This window comes from Bidens hawaiensis, unplaced genomic scaffold (assembly GCF_021521415.1).
Source record: "Bidens hawaiensis isolate Kalapana, Puna unplaced genomic scaffold, B.hawaiensis_p1.1 tig00082926_1, whole genome shotgun sequence".
Taxonomy (NCBI): domain Eukaryota; kingdom Viridiplantae; phylum Streptophyta; class Magnoliopsida; order Asterales; family Asteraceae; genus Bidens; species Bidens hawaiensis.
The window spans coordinates 1-20,769 of NW_027503930.1; the positions used below are offsets into that span (position 1 = coordinate 1).

At 31.4% G+C, this 20,769-nt stretch overlaps 1 protein-coding gene across 1 annotated transcript; it reads right to left on the reverse strand.

Moving 5' to 3' along the window:
* Positions 1-3,811: 3,811 nt before the first annotated feature.
* LOC143607487 (sulfate transporter 3.1-like) lies at positions 3,812-10,003 on the reverse strand. Its single transcript, XM_077082921.1, has 12 exons — positions 9,664-10,003; positions 9,292-9,499; positions 8,560-8,731; positions 8,367-8,432; positions 6,708-6,821; positions 6,377-6,493; positions 5,275-5,401; positions 4,902-5,188; positions 4,620-4,810; positions 4,445-4,530; positions 4,274-4,350; positions 3,812-4,193 (listed from the first exon to the last, which is right to left on the reverse strand). Exons 1-12 carry the CDS (start codon positions 10,001-10,003, stop codon positions 3,987-3,989), a joined length of 1,992 nt encoding a protein of 663 aa, XP_076939036.1. The 3' UTR covers positions 3,812-3,986.
* Between the last annotated feature and the right edge of the window lie 10,766 nt (positions 10,004-20,769).

A 20,769-nucleotide genomic window follows, 5' to 3' on the forward strand; every position in this document is an offset into this window, starting at 1 on the left:
ATTTAAACAAACAACAAACATATCAACGGATTAAGTTTCTAGGGGTTTTGAATTGAAATAGGGTACTGGATGTATCTGGTTATATGTTTTAAAAAACGGTGGATGAAACGCAAACTAAAGCTGATGGCTGGTGCGTCTTGTGTAAAGCCTCTGGAACCGGTCCAGGGCACGGGTTCGAACCCCCCTGGACCTGGTTTTCCTCAGTTTTATTTTATTTTGTTTAATCTTTGTTTTATTCTTATAATAATCATAATATAATATTAGATAAACTTTGTTTTAATGAAATCGAACCTGTGAGTATTATTTTGGCCATGGTTTCGTATCATAGGTTTCAATCTATAAAGTATATATGATATATTTTTATCTATATATATATTTATGCATAGATAATTAACATATACTCATAAACATACATATATATGCTTATAATACTATAAAACAAATATTATTCTATTTATTTATTTGTTCATATGTATTTATCTATTTATATTAGTACCGAACCGATCAAGCTTAAAGGCCCGAATAAATTCTTCCATGTTTATATATATATATACACACACACATATATACGAATATTCATTTATATTTTTTTTTATGTATATATATATAATGTTTTATTAATACTTAATATTGGTTATTAACTATTTAAAATCTAGTTACTTGAAAATATGAGCATGGATAAAAATAAATAACTTATATTAGTTACTAAATAATAATAATAATAATAATAATAATAATAATAAAAGACGCCAAATTTTTCAAACCGATTAATCAAAATAATGAAACTAATAATATCCCATAAAAATCAAATCGTTATGTCCTATTAATTTTTTTTCCTCATTTATTAATTATATTATCATTAACAATTAGGGCATTTTTGTTGACGTATCTCGAAGGCTTGAACTTGTCAATCCGCAATTTTATTATTATCTCATCCTCATTAATTCACCTATAAGGTAAGTAATCCACATCCCCCCTTTTTACCGTTTTACATTTTGGGGACGTTATGCGTTAAACCATTTTCACCACAATTCCACTATTTGTGTATTATGATATTGCTCAGTTAGTTATACGTGCGAATGTGACTATGTGTTTAATTTATGTTTTGGTGGTTGGTATCTCATCCTCATCCTCAGTAGTATGATCGTACGCCGTCGAAGTAGCTCGTTATCCATGGGATTCGAGTGAAAAGACAACTTTTATATTATTGTTATGATATTGTTATGCTAGTTGTAGTATTTTATATTATCGCAAGGAATTGTCATTTTTATATTATATGTATTCAAAAACCGTGATTACTTGCTCAACTTTATGTTGACAAACTACGTATTTTCCTGCATGGTGCAGGTAGCTACATTGGATGAAGAATCAAGGGATTAAAGAGTAGTTGGACCTTAGGATGCATGATTAATTAAAGACTATTTATTTCTTTATATTTAATTGTCATGTTTATTTATATGAGACAAAGTTGTGCTTTTGCGTATTTGAATAATATAAATTTAATAATTTAGATATTGACACGTGGATTTATTTTAGTGTCTTTTGAGCTATGATACAATTATGTCGCGCCCCGGCATATTCCGCCATAGGTTGGGGTGTGACATCACTGTTACATAATTGGCAGATCACACGCTACATCATAAGAAATAAACAGGGTTACGATTTATTAGAGTGGATTTTTATTGGTTTCCCACTAGTTACATTGTTGGTGGAGATTAATTGCCATATTATGTGTTGCATCATCAGAAATAAACAGAGTTAACGATTGGTTAGACCGAGATTTTTATTGGTAATAAAACTAAAAGTTGAGATTGTCACTACTAGACACTAGTATTAGCCTATGGTTAATAGTTTGGATTAATTAATTATTAAGGGAATATCTCATAGAATAGTAACCAACTTTCAAAAGTGTTCCAATTAGGTCACTGATACATATTTTCCCCAATCGGGTCACTAAATCTTCAAATCAAGTCTCACTTTTTGTACGTCAAGAAATGTCGGGGTCGGAATTTGCAATATATGTAGTTAAATTTAAAAAAAATTAAAAAAACGTTAATTATATTAAAATTTAAAAATAAAAAATAAATTTCACGTCGCCACTCGGCGTCAACTTCTAAAAAAAGATAAAAAGATTTACTATGTGAAACCAAAAAGAAAAAGATTAAAAAAACATGTTAAAACCTTTAATTTAATAAAATATGAAAGTTGAGTAACTTAATTGAAACGCTTTTTAAAGTTGAGTGACCTAATTTAAACACTTTTGAAAGTTAAATACTATTTTAAGAAGTTGCCCCCAAGGCGTGTTTAGCATAAATCTTTGAAACAAACCAAATCATAATTTTGAAACAAACTCGAAACAAAACCATTAATAACAGTTTAATTTTAATTTTCAACGGATTGATTTGATTTACAATTTAAAAAAAAATCGTGAATAGCATTTTAATTGGATTTGACCCAAACTTGTCAAAACTCAAAACATGACCATGAACAAATGGTCCAGTGAAAACTAGAAAGTAGACCACTTGAATTTGTTTGAATTCTCGGCCCAATAAGGCTCAGTCTATACCCGGCCCACTTCCATTATTTGACCCTTTTTTTTTCTTTTTTCCTTTCTAGTTTTCAGTTTTAACTGATAAAATTATCAAATTTAGTAAATTTTATTGGAAATGTAAATACTAAGAAACCATTATTATACTTTTTGAACGTGAGTCACACACCCATGTAGTACTACTCCTAAATTACATCAATAATGTATCTCATGTCAAGATTTGAACCATGGTCTTCTCCACAAGAGAGAAGAGGCTCATTTGTAAAACTAGTAGTTTATGTTTTCTCGTTGACGAAATCAGAATATAACAAGTTGTCTAGATGAAATCACTGACAATATACCCAGAATTGGTCTCTAGGGGTGCAAACGAGTCGATCCGAGCCCGAGCTCGACTAGGCTCGAGCTCAGCTCGTTTAACTTACACAGAGCTCGAGCTTGAGCTCGAGCTCGGCTCGTTTCGAGCTCTATTTTCAAAGCTCAAGCTCGAGCTCGTGAGTTGATTCTCAAACTCGAGCTCGGCTCGTTTATTATTTATCAATTATTTTTTATACAATTTTATAATTATTTTTATATATTTTTTTCTATTATAATTTTATGTATAAAAAATATATATTATTTAGTTATTTTTATTTATTTTTTATAACATTATATATATTAATTAATTATTATTGAATATATTTTTTAAAAAATTATATAAATGATAGGCTCGTTTAGGTTCACGAGCCGGCTCGAGCTCGATAAGTGAAGCTCGGGCTCGGGCTCGATTGTTAAACGAGCTTACTTTTAGGCTCGAGCTCGGGCTCAGGCTTGATTAAGCTCGGTTCGATCGAGCTTTTTAACAAGCCGATCTCAAGTAGCTCACGAGCAGCTCGGCTCGTTTGCACCCTATTGGTCTCTCTTTCAGAATTCTTTCGGAATTGTAATCCAGACGCCACTAAAATTATAAAATCTAGAGAAATGTTATAAACTAATCATGTATTAGTTTGTAGGATTCATTGAAATGAAATTGAGTTCATATCATGTTTTGTTAACATAAAAGAAGTTGAAGTGCAAATACTATTAGCAAAAGAACTGAAATTTCATAGCAAAGTGGGTTTAAATTTAAATTTAAACCACAACAATAACTTTAATCAATTATAAAATACTATTAAAGCTTATATTAGATTAATTATTTGACACAAACTTTCTTATATCTCTTGTTGATTTTATCACTTAAAACATTGTAAGAGTTTAGAAAACCATAACGAGACATTTTATTTATCTATGTTTTACTATAATTCTATATTTTTGTAAAATGCTCTCCTTCATAAAACTCAACATTTTACATACATAATGAAGAACTCAAGAAAACAAGCTAACCAATATACAAATTATTTATCATTACGAATCGGCCTCCCTGATGAAAAATGTTGTCGAATGATCAAATAACAACATTCAACTAAACATTGTTGTCGTTCTGACTCTCCTTTTCTGATTCAGATCCTGAATTCAACTTTTCAGTCTTCTTGTAAGTATGAAGCATGAAGTTGCATGCTGAAACCGCCTCACCCACTGTTAGATATATCCATTCTTGCCCAATTACTTCTATTAACTTCCCTTTGTTCATCTTCTTAATCACTTCTCCTCCCGGATTTGCCAACACCAGCTACAAGTAAATAATAAACTTAAATTCAACCATACGTCACTTAGATTTAAAGTATCTTTATAAAAAATATGATAAAATACCTTTAGTCCTCTCCTTTCCATAACCTTTTTAACCTCTCCAAGCATTGTGATCCCACTAGTATCAATATTTCCAACAGCTGCAAACCAACCCAATGTTATTTTTTTTTAAATCATAAAAATAAAAATAAATAAATAAAATTGTGATTCAAATTTGAACCTTTGATCACTTACCACTTAATGCAAGAATGACATATTGCAAGCTAGTTTCATCTGAGGACTTCAACCTATCTTCCTCTTCATCAACCCATCTCGAAATCCTGATAATTAATAAAATGTAAAATTGTAAGAAATAATATATATAATTTATTTTTATGATTACAAAGACAAAAGAATTCAATGAATATACCTTTCCCTCAAGTAGCTAGAGTTAGCAAAGTAAATAGGCGCATCGATTTGAAGTATCAAGATTCCCGGAACGGTTTGAGCATTTTGATATTGATCCTTGCTTCTATAAATCGTGGAATCGGGTATGTGACCTAGTGGTGATGTTCTTGGCCTCGAGACAAACATGAGTACCCTAAGCAAAGACAATGCGACCTACATTTGCCCCATTTAAATTTTAATTCTAACATTAGAAAAAGTAACTGGAACATATTTAAAAATTAAAAAGTTTAATATAGTACTATACCGCGACGACTAATCCAATTTCAACACTCCCAAAGACAACACCGAAGTATGCACTCATGCATACAACGAAGTCGAATTTGTCTAGACTCCATAGGTGAATCGCTTCTTCATAATTAATAAGACCGAGCATAGCGGATATAATAATAGAAGACAACACAACAATTGGAGTGTAGTGAAATAAAGGCGTCAGGAATAACAACGTGATCATCACCGCAATTGCCATTACAATGTTTGATACCGCGGTTTTACATCCAGCATTGAAGTTCACAGCCGAACGTGAAAACGGACCTAAATATTAAATTTGATCATCAAAAAACATATTAAAAACTAGCACTAAATATTTATAAAAAGGGTATAATAGTCATTTTACACACCAGTCGTGAGGTAGCAAGAAGTGCATGAGCCAGCAATATTCATCATGCCAAAGGCAATCATCTCTTTGTTACCATCAATGTTGTAATTCTTGAACATGGCAAAGCTTCTTCCGACCGCAATTCCTTCCTGTATGAAATTACATTACTACCTCTTAGACTATCTCCAATGGTTGGTTTTTGTTGGTTCAAACCAACCTAAACCATTGGAGTGGTTGGTTCAAACCACAATCCAAGTTTTGAGGTTTGAAAAATCAAACCATCAAAAACCACCTATTATGGGTCCCATTATCTTTCACCACAAACACACACACACACATATATATCCATATTTATATTTATAAAATATATTAAAATATTATACATATACATATTTTTATATTTATTTCAAAAATGATGTATTTTTTTGTTTGTTTATTTTTTATGTAACGGCTAGTTTAACGGTTAAATTATTAAACGGCTAGTTTTTGAACGATTTTATTATTTATTTTACAACGCTTAATTCAAATAAAAAAAAACATGACATGAAGTACTAGAAAAAAACACGTTACAAGAAGTCCTAGAAAAAGGTTACAAGAAGTCCTAGACATTACAAAGAATCATAGAAAAAAAAATGTTACAAGAAGTCCTAGCAAAAAAAAAAAAAAAAAAAACCGTTACAAGAAGTCGTACTCATCCAACCCGTGTTTCGCCATTAATTTAAATAAAAATTATAAAATTAAATATTTAATAGTATTGCAAAATTCTTATTTAAAATAAATGTAAAATTAGGTGATGATGTGGAAATATAAAGATAGTTTGAGAAGATGTATTGTTGGAGTAAAAATGTGGTTTTTAAAAAAACTGATGTGACAGTGATATGACTGGCTTGAATAAAAAACTGTTGGAGATGATCTTATGAGACACATGTTGTAATTTTTTCTGAACGACAACTCACACACGAATCGTACTGTTTTAGTTTCCCATATTTGAATCAAAGAGTACATCCGTGACTGACATTGTTTTAGTCGTTTTGTGAATAACAAAAAATAATTGCAAGTGGAGATGAAATAATTGAAAATAATTGAAGGTACAAGTGGTCAAGCAAAAAGGACAAGCAACTCACTGCTAGGGCTATGACACCCGTGACAATGCCAGTTTTGATTGCCGTAGATATATATTGTGATCCAAAAGACAAGTCCATTATTGTTATTGGGTTTAACCCTTTCTTCAACTCACCAATCTGTGTTTACATTGCAAAAATAATTAATTATTGTAGTTGCAATATAGTTATAAATTAAATATGAAAAAAAAAACATAATAGTTATGTGAAAATAAATATATGAACAAAAAAATAAGGTGAAAAATGTACACAAGTATACAATAAAAAAGATAATTATGATATACTTTTTTTAAACGGTATGGTTCGATACGCTTAGATAGATAAAGAAACTAACCACTTGAACACCATGCTTCTCGGCATGAGTGAGATAGACGAGAACACTTCCTAAAATCACCGATGTCAAAGGTGCCATGGCCGATATCCAAAATAGTTTTGGTCTCTTTGTGCTCTGTCGTAACAATTTTTTGTGTCAGGGGATGCATCATACACATCGTTATAATTATACGTATAAGAACGTGTTTAACACAAACTTCTTTTAACTGCAAACCACATAATACACTTATATGTACTACGTAGTATTTTGTATAATTGCCTTATATCTTACTAATATATTAAAACAAGATGATTCTCTCCACATGTTCTTATTCTAGCCTATCCATATAGGATTCCATGTAATCACATTTCATATCAATAATTTCTACATATTCACAATTATTTTTAATCCACTAGATTAAAATAAGCATTCCAATTTAATTCAATTAATTCTACAATTAAATCTATTTATTCAAATTAATACAATTAACTCCATGATTAAGTATATTTATTCCAATTAATAACCACTCTGTCAATTATTTAATTTACTCTTGAGGAAATAAGAAGAGCCGGTGAATGGTGATCAAACCGAATGTTCTTTAAGTTTTGTTTATTTATTTATTAAGAAATGACATGAAAAATGCTATAAAAATATAGATATCTCTGAAAATTATTTATAAAAAACACTCTAAATGAAAAAAGAAAAAAACATTCTTTAGAACAATTAGGAACATCTTACTAATATATTAAAGCAAGATGATTCTCTTCACATGTCCTTATTCTAGCCTATCCACATAGGATTTCATGTAATCACATTTTCATATCAATAATTTCTACATATTTACAATTATTTTTAATCCACTAAACTAAAATAAGCACTCTGATTTAATTCAATTAATTCTACAATTAAATCTATTTATTCAAATTAATGCAATTAACTCCATAATTAAGTCTATTTATTCCAATTAATAACCACATTGTCAATGATTTAATTTACTCTTGAGGAAAGAAGAAGAGCCGGTGAATGGTGGTCAAACCGAATGTTCTTTAAGTTTTATTTATTTATTTATTAAGAAATGACATGAAAAATGCTATAAAAATATAGATATCTCTGAAAATTATTTATAAAAAACACTCTAAAAGAAAAAAGAAAAAAACGTTCTTTAGAACAATTAGGAACATTTAAAAAAATTAAATAAAGTTGTTTACAAAGAGATTTTCGAAAACTTAATGTGATACAGTTTAAAGTTGGTATGTATTTGTAAACTTAGTTTTCAATTAATATTACAAAATCTTTTACTAATATGTGTTTTTTATTTTTTTTTCAGGTTTAATGGTTAATTTATGTTATATTATTTCTTATTCATTGCATTGTTATTTATAAAGTATTTTCTTTTTATGTTATAGATATAGTTTAACATCTGAGTGTAAAAAACTTATGTCAAATATTTGTGTTAACTGAATGCATAGTTTATATTTTATATTGTTTGTTGATATGTTTTCCACCCGTGTGTAACACGGGTTATTATCCTAGTATTAAGTTAAAGTAAGATGAACAAGTGTTTATACTATAAATAAGTATAAGTAGATGAGTTTTGTAACGGTTATATGCTAACTGTATTTTCATTTTTAGACATTTTAACACATGTTAGAAATTAAAATTAAAATAAAGTACACTTACAACAAATCTTGCAACCAAGAGGTAGAACAGGAAGCATATGCCCAGAACTGCACTCTCCCACCTCCACTGCAATTAAATTTAATATGTCATTATTTATTAATAACTTAATATGACATTAACAAACAAAATATCTGATCAATATTTATTTAGCTATTAACTAATAAAAACAAAAACAACAATTATGTCTAAGAACCTTGTGGGTTTGAGAGAAGACAGATCGCAAGACAGAGACGAGGTCGGTGCCATGAGTGAAGTGTTCGAGACCCAATATTCCTTTCAGCTGTTGTAAGCAAACAACGGTCGCAGCACCACCCATAAACCCTACTATCGTCGCGTGCGACAAGAAGTCGACGATAAACCCAAGCCTGCATAAATTAAACTATGAGTCATTTACCTTCATTTCTATGTTAGTACTTGATTTTAATTGTTAAACGCATTTAAGCCTCTTTGATCATTCTCTATTTGAACCGCTAATTACTTTTTTTTTGAACGGCCAAAGTTCTTTTCTATCTATTTTTACATATGTTTTAAGTGATATCAGAAATTTAGAACCCATAACCATTTGACTGTAAGTCACACACATTTACCACTAGACCAAGTTAATAGTTGTACCGGTTAGTTACTGATTGGCGGATTCCTAGTGTTTTTACCTTTTTATTACTTTCGTTTAGAATTTTATTACTTATTTACCACCTAAAAGGCTAAAACACAATCTATACTCTACACCTATTTTACTTTTAAAATCGTCACATATATTATACCTATCATGAGTTCAAGAAGACCGTATATTATTGAATTCTTAATATTTTAAAAAGTTACTAAATTCATATCAAAATATACGCACTTCTATATATAGACAGTAGAGTGTAAAGTGGATCCGGTTTAAAAGGTCAAATGAATAGACTGTAAAGTTGTGCAATTTTACCTTAAGATCCCTAAAGAAGCCTGAAAAACCCCAGCGAAGAACGTGGCCGTGAAAGCTAAATGAAGATACAATTTAGGCTCTTCATTAGCGTTCACCACCGCCCCTAACATGGACCCCGTTAGCAACGACGCCACAGCCACCGTCCCCACCGCCAAATCTTTCGAACTCCCCATCATAGCATACACTAATGGCGGAATAAAACTCGAATCTTCAAAAAAGAAAAAAAAACATTAAAATCGCTCATAATAATTTTAACGGTGTTAGGATCAAATACAAATAGATTTTACATGCAAAGCGTACAAAAACTTTAGAGTAATAATAATTACTCTAGTTATTTATACGTTTAGCAGTAGCCGTAAAGTTTGAGCTTACATAGGCCAAGAATTGGCGGGAGATTAGCGAGTTTCGCGTAGCTGATTCCTTGAGGAATGGCTAAGCTAGCAATGGTGATACCGGCAATAATATCCGATTTAAAGAAACTTAAATTGTAACTAGACAACCATTCGAAAATAGGGAAGAAGTACTGGAAAGCAAGTATAACTTTCCGAGACGGCTTCTGGCCTTTAAACTGACGGAGCGGGTCGTCGGGAAAGAACGTTTCCTTGACGGTGTTTTTTAACGATTTAACGAATGGTTGCGGTGGCGGAATGGCTACTTTGTGAGGCTGTTGGTTGTATTTCGAGTTTGGGTATTCGTAGTTTCCGGTTCCCATTTCGAGTGTGTGAGTTTTTGCTTGTTGGTTGTATTTGCGACGGTTGGTGGTGGAGTAACTAAGGCGGTTGGAGAAGATGCTTGTAGGAGATGATGAAGATGAAGTGGGTTTATATAGTGGTTTTTTTTTTTTTTTTGGGGGGGGGGGGGTATGTGAGTGTGACTTTACTATTGGGAATTTGGGATTGTGACACGTTGAGTGGGGAGGATAGGGTATTCATATTTATTGATAGTTTTAAAAAACTAGACATGTAACAGACTTCTCTTTTATCTATTTATATTAAATTAGTGAATGGAATGGAATGTAATGGGATAGTAATTTTGAAATGTATAGTGTCATTTAAGGTAATTAAATTTGTGTAAGATGAGTTGAGAAGTTAAGTATACATTAGCTTGAATTAGAAGTTGTGAATCATGAGAAGTCAGAAGTTTTAGATATATATTGAGTTGAGTTAGGAGTTGTGATGTGTATAGTTAGTTATGACTAGTGGAATGTAAACTATGGGCGAAACCCTCAAACTAAAAGGAGATCTGAGGGGTGGCGATCTCTAGTGGGGTTCAAGGCGCAAAGCCCCTAGCAGGGGGTCTTGTTTAATAGTTAATTGAAAATGTGTCGGGTGGTTGATGAATAGCTGAATGAAATATTAACTCTGATTATCCATGCTGAATTCAGCCTTGAATATCAAAGTTGATGATCAGGAAAATTCAGATTTGACTTTAGTATCTGGCACCAAAGTTGTAGGTCATAATCAACTTTGGTCATCAATATTAAATTTGATCATTAGAAATAAACTTAACTTTTGCCAGTTGTAAGTGGTAGATGTTATACCCTTGTCATGAAACTTTGCATTAATTCATGGTGTTTATTCAACCCTTATATATGGACTTCAGTTGATTCAAAACCTTAGACGATTGTAACACTAGGCAATCTTATTAGGAATGATCATATCAGAACTGCATATTTAAACATGCTTAGATAAAAGACTGTTATGAATCACTTCCGAGGAAATCTTCATATGGGCTACCAAAAACATACCTGACGGAAAGTATTGATAGTACAATCTACTGAATGAACTTGCAAACTACTTATTCGCTCTATAACAAGCCATAGTACTATATAGAGTAATAGATAATCATAATATTCGACATAAAAGAATGCATCTTTTTCTCATGAATTGTTAGTTTTTATTTAATGGTCATGAAAACATATTTTTCTTTCAAAGAATCTAAGGAAAGGTGTAGTAAATGTTGGTTTGAAAAATAGTTTCTTTAAACAAAGTGGATTAACTTTATGGAAGCCAGAAAGATGCATCTTCAAGGTTGATGATGAGGTAGTGAAAGTGGATGTGGCAGGTACTAGAAGGCAAAGTGGCGGTTAAAGGATCATAAATCAAAAGATCAACAAGCAACCAAACATGCCATAACTTTTGACTAAACTTTAGTAACTACATGTCTTAAGATTTTACACGTTATGAAAAAAATTAAAAACATTGTATAAAATAAAAATCCAGAAACACACTTTGATACCATTAAGGATCCGTTTGTTTTTCCTCAAAAGGTCTGCAATGTGCTTATATTTGCGGACACATAGACATAAGCATCTGAAGACAGCTTGTTTTTTTTCTTAAGAAAACCTGAAAAGTGCTTTTATGGTATTAAAAAATAAGCTAATATCAAACTTCTTCACACACTATCAACACCCACTGTCCGCCACGATCACAACCCACCACCATCGTCAACCATCACCGTCCACTACCACCACCGTCTACCACCACCCACCATTCTCCACCTTCCACCATCGTCTACCACCAATCTTCCACCATCACCGTCCACTACCACAGTTTGTACACCACCACCAATTATTTTTAAATTATGAATTTTTTAATCTATTAAAAATCATAAGAAAATGTTAAAACATTCAATCTCAAAAAAAAAAAGATCGAAACGAGCCGAATTTGAACCCGAGCTTTGTGTAAGTTACACGAATCGAGTTCATGCTTGGCTCAACTCGTTTGCACCTTTAGGTATAATTGGTTTTAGAATAATTAGTTTCGTAAAATGCTATTAATTACAAATATAGTGTATTTGTATAACAAAATATAAATTTAACAATTGTTTTATTTTATTCAAAACTACCCCCCCCCCCCCCTCCCGACCACTTGGCACCACGTTTTTTCTAGTTTGTATGAAAGAACTTCTTTGAAAATTCTCTTCAGAAGATCTCTCACAGTAAGTAAAAATAGGTGACATGGAAAAACTTTAAAAAAGAACACCTTACTTATTGTGAATGTTCTCAGAGTTCAAGCTCTGAATAATTTACATTGTTGGAAGCTCATGTACCGAATGATTAATTGTTTTTCGGAACTCAAACTCTTAAGAATTTACTTTTTTGAAAAAAAAAAAAAAAAAACCTTCGATTCCTTACTAGTAGTAAAAACACAAGTATTAGTCTGTGCAAAGCTCGTCTACGTAATCTTGTATCCCTGAGAAGACGTATCTCCCAAAAGACACTCAGGATATTCTAGTGTGCCTTTGGATTATTTTATACTATGCTATATCAAAGCACTCTTGGTGCATTACACTATATTATCTCAACTATCCAAAAATTACCTTGTTGTTAGTAAGGCTTCCCACTTACTTTAGGAGCCTATCTATAAATCACAATGTGATTGCGATAAAGGGTATTCTTTGATATCTTATGCATGTATACTGGGCCGGCTCCGAGAAAGCAAAAACAATTTTGGGCCGAATACGAAATTTTTTTAGGTTTTAAGTAAAAGAAGTATTTTGTTGGGTTTAAACAATTTAATTTTGATATGGCTTACTTGGTTATAATTTAGGTTATGTAAAAAAGTTTTGTATAAAAATTGGATTAAACATGTCTCAAAAAAGACTAGAACCCATAACTTTTTTGTTGGGAGTAACACCCCTTTGCCAAATACTAAATATACATATTGTTTTAATAAAAATACATATAATTTTTAAAAAAATAAAATTTCAGACCTAACAAGGTGTCGGGCTTGTGCCCGTCGACCACCCGACCACACCTTATTACCGGCCCTACATGTACATTGCAACTTGTGTATTCCTATTTATATTCCACATACAGTCTCGTGTGACCATACGGATACTTAACGGTCAATCTGATGCTTCACACGATAATCATTCTTCTATTATAGGCTTATAGCCTCCTATCTCTCAAGCCCTTAAGAGTTATTAGTTTTAAAAGTTTTAATCGCAAACTAAAAGAAAAAACTTTTTATGCAATAATACCACAAAAATATCCAACACAAAACTGGTAGGATGGTTTGGGTCAAATTTGAGAAGCTTTGAAATGTTGGTAGTAAATTGTTATTTTATTAGATTCCTGGGGCTCACAAAACATTGCGGTTGACAGGTATTTGACAAAATTGACCATCAAATAATAATAAAAAAAGAAGAAGAAAATAATAAAGTCAGCACTAAGAGTGGATCATCCCACTTTGGTGGGATGGTAAAGGCTTAGGCCTTTGGGTGAGAGGTCCAGGGTTCTGATCCCTGGCAATGGCGGTTTATTGTAAATAGTAGGAGGCAAGCTTAAAACATTCAAAAAAAAAAAAACTAAGAGTGGATCATCAGCCTCCAAGTTGTGCCACGCGAACGCGTAAAGCTGGATATGATTCACTGCATCTCAGGTCGGTTCGTCGCACCAATTCACAGCCGCTCATCATCGAAACCTTTTTTGATTTTCTCCACGTTTATCTCTTACTTATTTTCATTCTTAACGTTTAAAACCACACTAGATATAATTTACGTTTTTCTTGTTAGGGTAACGAAATGAATTGAATCATATCATTCATTTTTCTTGTTTGGTTAGCATGTGAGAATAAAGTGAATTATTATTTTTTATTTGGTATTAAAAGAAAACTAGTAAGTGATACCGTGCGTTGCGACGGAAGCGTCACAGTGGCTCGATTTTAATAATTTTTTTTCGCATCTAAACGTATGTAGAAATATGACTGTCTTTGTAAAACTAAAATGCCGTGGAGAAAACAAAAATACATTATATTTGACACGCATTTTTGATCACGCATTGCATGAGCTCGGTATTGAATCAAATTATATCGAAGCATAAGTAAAAACATTGTCGTTTGTATTCAAATTCAGGGTAAGATTAAGTTGCGAAAATAAGTTAAAAATATATAATATTTGACCTACATCGGTTTTGAATGAAATTTATGTTCAAATGTAAATAAAAATAAGCGTTCATGACCGTATATTTGAAAATTAAAAAAACATATTATATTAAAATATGTATGAGTAAATATATTAAAATCAAAAGTTAGTTATAGAAATAAATAAAGTGAGGTGTCAACAAGTAAATGGTTAATATATTTACTATGTCATGAATAGTGACTTATGTGAGATAACCACCATTTGTTTTTTAATATATATCTAATGTTTGAATGAAATATAAATGATAAGAACACCTCAATCTCAAAATAACTTTTTTTTTGCCAAAATTAAAAAAAAAATTGCAATGGCGACGGTGGTGGTAGTGGTAGCTTCGACGACGACAATGGTGGTGGCGGTGGCAGTGGGGGTCAGGCGGAAGGGGCGATGGTGGTGGCGGTAGTGGTCAGGCGGAGGTGGTGGCGACGATGGCGGCAATAGCGATAGCACTGTTGGTCAGGTGGTATGGGCGATGGTAGTGGTGGCAGCGACAGTGTTGGTTGTCAGGCAACTCAGTGGTGGTGGTGGTCAGGCGCCGGTGGTAAGGCGGTGTTGGCGATGGTAGTGGTGGTACTGGTGACGATGGCGGTGGTGATAAGCTATGGTGAAAGAGAAATGAAATGGAAAAAGAGGATGAGAATGAATGATTTGATGGAATAAGATCTCACTGTAATCGTTGATTCAATTATTGAACAACCAAGTACTACTTTTTGAGTTTTTCTGATTTTCTCGCAATAAGTCATTTCATTTTTTCTGTTAATCATGTATACCGAACGTTACCTTAGTTTTTAAGTTAACCAATAATTTATGCAAAACATGTGAGGGTATTTAACTATTTAAGTCTATACCCATTCAAAATAATAAATTAGTTTTGACCCATGCGTTTGACTATAAATCCCGACCACATCTTCACGTAATTAGACACTAATAAGTCAATAAACTTCTTTTCTCTTTATGTTTATTGTGATAACTATTTAAACTCGATGGCAGTTCGACGACTAGGAATCACCACTATCAATCATCTAATTCACAAACGATCGCATCCTCTCGACTCTATATATTAGGGATGAGCAAATTCGGTACCGGTATCGAAATCGGTACCAAAGTTTTGAGTTTCGGGACTGGTACGGTACCGGTATTTTCCGAATTTTTACCTTCAATACCGGTACCGGTACCAAGATTTTGTGATTTTCGGGATCGGTATTTTCGGTACTGGTACGGTACCGAGCTCATCTCTAACTATATATTATGCGGCATAATTTATGCCGAAAACCACTTTTTTATGTTTGTTCTTTATAAATCCAATGTCGCAACCAAGACTTCGATATGCTCTTTGACATTAAGAAAACCGACCAAAAACATCGCTAGAACTTAATGAGGCATGTAGAAAGTGCACAATGACACGGCGCTGGCACAACTCGCGATACTACATCGTGTCCAATCAAAATCTGAATGAACCATCCTTCAAAACAGTAAATGTTTCATGTTATTGATTTGTAAAATGCTAAGTTTAATTAATTCAACATCTATACTTTTGTTTTTAGAAAAAGGTTTTGATGGAAATGTCCAAAATTGTTGTGGATATTATAGGAATATACATTAAATAATGAAAAGCATAGGATTAAAGTGCATATTGCATAATCGTTATACAAGATATGCTATCAATAAATAATTACATTTAAGGAATTTAATACGCTAGAAAAATTCATATTCTAGGTGCTTATCATATACAAAGAATAAAAAAACCGGCACTATTAACATAAAAGGAAAAAAAGTGAAATATTATTCCCTAGAAAAAAATGTAAAAGGAATATTTTTTAATGCACTGTTAAATAATTTATAACACACTCAAAGAATAATAAATGTCTAGTTAGATAAACAAGAATCATATACTCAAAGGAAAAAGTTGTTATCTATTTCAACAAGAATAAAAAACTTCGATTCATCACCTGCATTCGCTATGTTTTGATTAGAAAACTATAAAGTTACTAAATATGATAAATTAAACCTATGAATGGGTTCGAAAATTATAGATTATTTTTATTTTGGACATCAAGAAACAGTGACACGTTAAGTGTATAAGATATTTTATGTAACACAATATTGACTAAAAGACGTATGTGTAAATTGTTTATTGTGAAAAGGCTGTATATACACACATACGTAAACAGATCACGTACTGTTTAAAATACAATCATTTAGGCTTGAGATCATAAAATAGAAAACTTTATTATCTTTAATTCGAGTATACTATTACTATTTTTCTTTGAACTTTTTTTTAACCGTTAGGTGGTTTTATAACCGGTGCGTAACAATAGATAATTATATAATCAGTTACATGATTATATACTTGATATGCGATTGCATAATGTGGTATGTAATTATATATGGAAATCTTATGCCTATAGATTATACATGACTATATATATGAGAGGGTTATGTTATAATAGGAAGTATAGTTTTTGTAGAAATGATAAGAAATAATCTTGTCAATTGATTTTGAATGTGGAGGGTTGAGATTAGTTTAGGGGGAAATCAAGTATGAAAGAAGGGGAAGGACATAAAAGAAATAACACATTTGTTGACTTTCTCTCTCCACATGCAAGGCACATGTCAAATTCCCTCATCATTTTAAAGCGTCAATAACTTTTTTTACGATGTTTTTATTGAAAAACAAATTCATCATAATAACGAGTGTCTTTTTATCTTTTATATGAGTACCATATTTATATAAAAATTAAAAAAAATTAGTAGGCTTTTTACAAATTGTGTTTTACAAATTGTGTTTTACAAAATTGTGTTATACAATAGTATTTTTCATTGTGTTTTTTTACATTATGTCATACAATTGTGTTTTTTATTGTGTTTTTATCATTGTGTTTTTTTTTTCATAGTGTTTTTTACATTGTGTTTTTTCGGACTTTTTTGGCGAGGTGGTGGCAGTGGGCGGTGGAGTGGTGGTGGTTGTAGGAGATGAGTGAAGATGTAAGTGAGTTTTATGTAAGTGGGTTTTTGAAATTAATATAAGTGGTTTGAGATTAAAGTAGGTGAGTTTTGATATAAAAGTGTTAGACAAAAATACTCTCCTTCCTAGCCTTCTTAGAAAAATCAAACTTCTTATTTGAACCTAACCCATATATAAGATACATAATTACGAAAATACAAGTAATTTAAAAATATATATTACACTAGATTTTGTCTCCCGTATTACGGGGATTGTTTTACATTATTCGTTTTCAATATTTATATATGTCTATTTGAATTTTAATTTTATTTATTGTAAAAAAGTTAATAATTAATATACTTGAGGTTTGATGATGAAATGGTTTCACAAATAAATGATATGTTATAATCCGGTCTAAAAGCTATCTGGGTTTGGTGATACCCATTACCCATTTATTTTCTTTATTATAAAATTTATTAATTATAAATAATATATATATTTTTAAATAAAATAGGATATTAATTTTTAGTATATCCTTATTTTATAGGATTTTCATATCAAATATTTGATGAGATTAATTTTTAATATAATGAGATGTTATAACCCGTTTAAGAGCTATATGGGTTTGGTGAGACCTTTACCCGTGAATTCGAGTCAAATGCGTGAGAAGCCTTCATTTACAAATAAAGCAATCTGATGAGTTGAGAGAATGGTTGTTTTACATATTTCGTTTTTTAATATTTACTTTTTGGATTTTAATTTTCTTTATTATAAGTAAGTTAATAAGATACTTAGGGTTTGATGATGAAAGAGTTTCATAAAAAAATGATATGTTATAACCCGTTTAAAAGCTATCTTGATTTGGTGACCCATGACCTGCTTATGTTTTTACTATAAAATTGTTTATTAATTATAAATAATATTTTTTTTCTTTTTAAATTGGATATAAATTTTAGTATATCCCTATTTTATCGGATATTCCTATCAAATAATTGGTAAGATTAATTTTTAATTTAATGAGATATTATAACCCGTTTAAGAGCTATCTGGTTTTGGTAAGACTCATACCCATGAATTTGGGTTAAATCAATGAGAGGCCTCCATTTAAAAATCAAGCAATCTGGAGGCTTCCAAAAAATGGGGGAGCGGCCACATCGCGACACATAGGATTTTAGGGTTTTCAATTATATATATTATTATATTATAAATTATAGATATAGATGATTATATAAATTGTTACGTGATTATGAAACAAGTTACATAATTGTATATGAACATTTATGTTCATCACCTTAAATACACGTATCAGTCTGTTACTCTTTTCTACGTTTCACATGCTTTTGTCATATTTTCGTAGCAAACAAGGACTTTCCATGCAACATCCTTAATCAAATAGCTACATGAACCTCCCATTGATCCACCATTTAGCTAATGAGTAGTGACCTCCTAAAACCGAAGTGGGCATGTGGATTAATTTAAGCCATTAAATTGTAATTATAGTGGAAAACTTTTCTAAAAGCAGAATAATTGCAAAATTTTATGGAGAAACTACCCTAGATATTACCTTCTTTTTTGGGTAATCCAATCATGCATTAATGACTAATCCAAATAATTGTTGCTTTATTATGATTGTTGATGAATTGGGATGACAAGTGAAATGTGAATTTTCAATGTTAAAAAAGACAAATAAAACACTTTAAAACGTCTTATAATTTTTTAATGAAATAATTGAACATACAAAGTGGATTAAATATGTAAATTATAAAGCGTGCAAAGTAAAAGAAATGACGTACGCGGTAACATAATAATACATGTTCATTTTTAAATTAGGATGTTGGAGTTGCGTCATAATTGTTCAGTTTGTCAGGTTATATGCTTAATATGTTTGTGAATGTGTCCTATAATAAATAACATATGTCGCGTAATTATAATATTGAAAATGTGCCACATGAGGCCATGCCTCTTCAATTTTTAAGTGATGGATCCACGGGCGTTTTTAGGACGAGGTGGCTAGGGCGTTGCTCCATTAGGGCATTACGCATGCTCTTACATGTTTGGAAGCATATCAAGTTGTGAAATGACTAAAGCTACCTAAACCGTATGTATAAACGGAAATCTACCACGAAAGCTAGATAACTTGATATCAATAGGAAAACATAATTCTGAAAACTATGATATAAGAGCTAATACTCTTCGTACTCCATTATTATATAAACGGTGATATGTGACTAAACATGTCTTTTAATGATATATGGATGAATCACTTACGGGAGAGAGAAGTGATGTCACATCAAATTGTATTATATGTGGTACAATTCCTAAGAATTCTCGTGAAGTCATGCTAATGTTCACTACCATGATCTATAAAACTATGAAGAGGTTACCATGCCAGGAAGTGTTCCTTGTGATGTTTATGTTTGTCTATACAAACAACAAACTAATTCAAATACATTCCATTTAATGACTGCTTGGAGTCTAAAAATGTTTTCATATGGGAATGTTTAGAGTCTAACACTTACATATCTTATGGAGGATTATATCGCTAAAATTATATGAGGACCTTTCTTTGCTTTCGACTATTTCTTTGTTCCATTTAATGAGAGCTTATGCGCTCTCCTATTTCATACTTGATATGCATTACGAAACACCTATGATAAACTTGTTCAGTTCAATGAAAGATTAAACACAAAAATCCATGTGTATTTCTTAAACTTGTTACTTGCCTGCCATATTGGTTTGTACAACCGCTACTCCAATTGTTGTACACCGAGAGACACACATAAACAGACGTAAAAGGTGTTTTACTGAGAAACATGTCTAATACGTAGCCTTTAGCCAAATCCGATTGTTTTCATTTATACACAACTACTCTTAACAACATATGTGTTGTCTATCACATTAGTTGTAATATGTTTTCTATGAATGGGTTTCATACAAATTAAAAAGAGAGATTTCCCAATCATTGTGTATGCACGTATGTTTTAAGAATATATATATTTTAACGGATCATAAATTGCTCCTTTAAATCACTTACTGTATGCGCACCTCGTAGGATTTGAAACCTTACCACCGGGATGTCCCTTGAGGGCAATATTTTTCTTTCCGATAAATTACTCAATAACTTGAGTCACAAATGTTCCATTATTAACATGTCCACTGAACATCAATAATTTTCCTTTTGACATAAAAAGGACTCTACAACGTTGTTTGTTATACTGTTGGAATTGATTACCATGATTAAAGTATGCATAATTTTCCATTATCTATGCATCTATCAATTTATGTGTGTATCACATTCACGTTTTCACTATGTTTCATTTATATCTATTCAACTACTCGCTTTCATTCGTTGACTTGCATTAGTGGGATCACTATATTTCAAAGTTAGTTGAAGGCAGCAGTTCATTTCACCGTATGATAAAATGGTGGTGGTTATAAGTTATAACGATGAATAATTGAGTTAAGGTTTGATGGGTCTTTGGAATATTATTCTTTTGCTTTTGTGCACATGTGTTCTTGTCGGATGTTGTTTGACTTCGCTTGTTGCATCTATGTAATTTACATATTTCAACAAATAGCTTCAAATCTTTTTTTTTTCTCTTTTCTTTTTT

Coding starts and splice junctions, on each gene's coding strand:
- LOC143607487 (XM_077082921.1), bottom strand. CDS start 10,003: ATGGGAACCGGAAACTACGAATACCCAAACTCGAAATACAACCAACAG. Junction 8,433..8,559: donor TCTTCTCTCAAACCCACAAG/GTTCTTAGACAT, acceptor ATTTAATTGCAG/TGGAGGTGGGAGAGTGCAGT. Junction 4,811..4,901: donor AAATTGGATTAGTCGTCGCG/GTATAGTACTAT, acceptor GGGCAAATGTAG/GTCGCATTGTCTTTGCTTAG.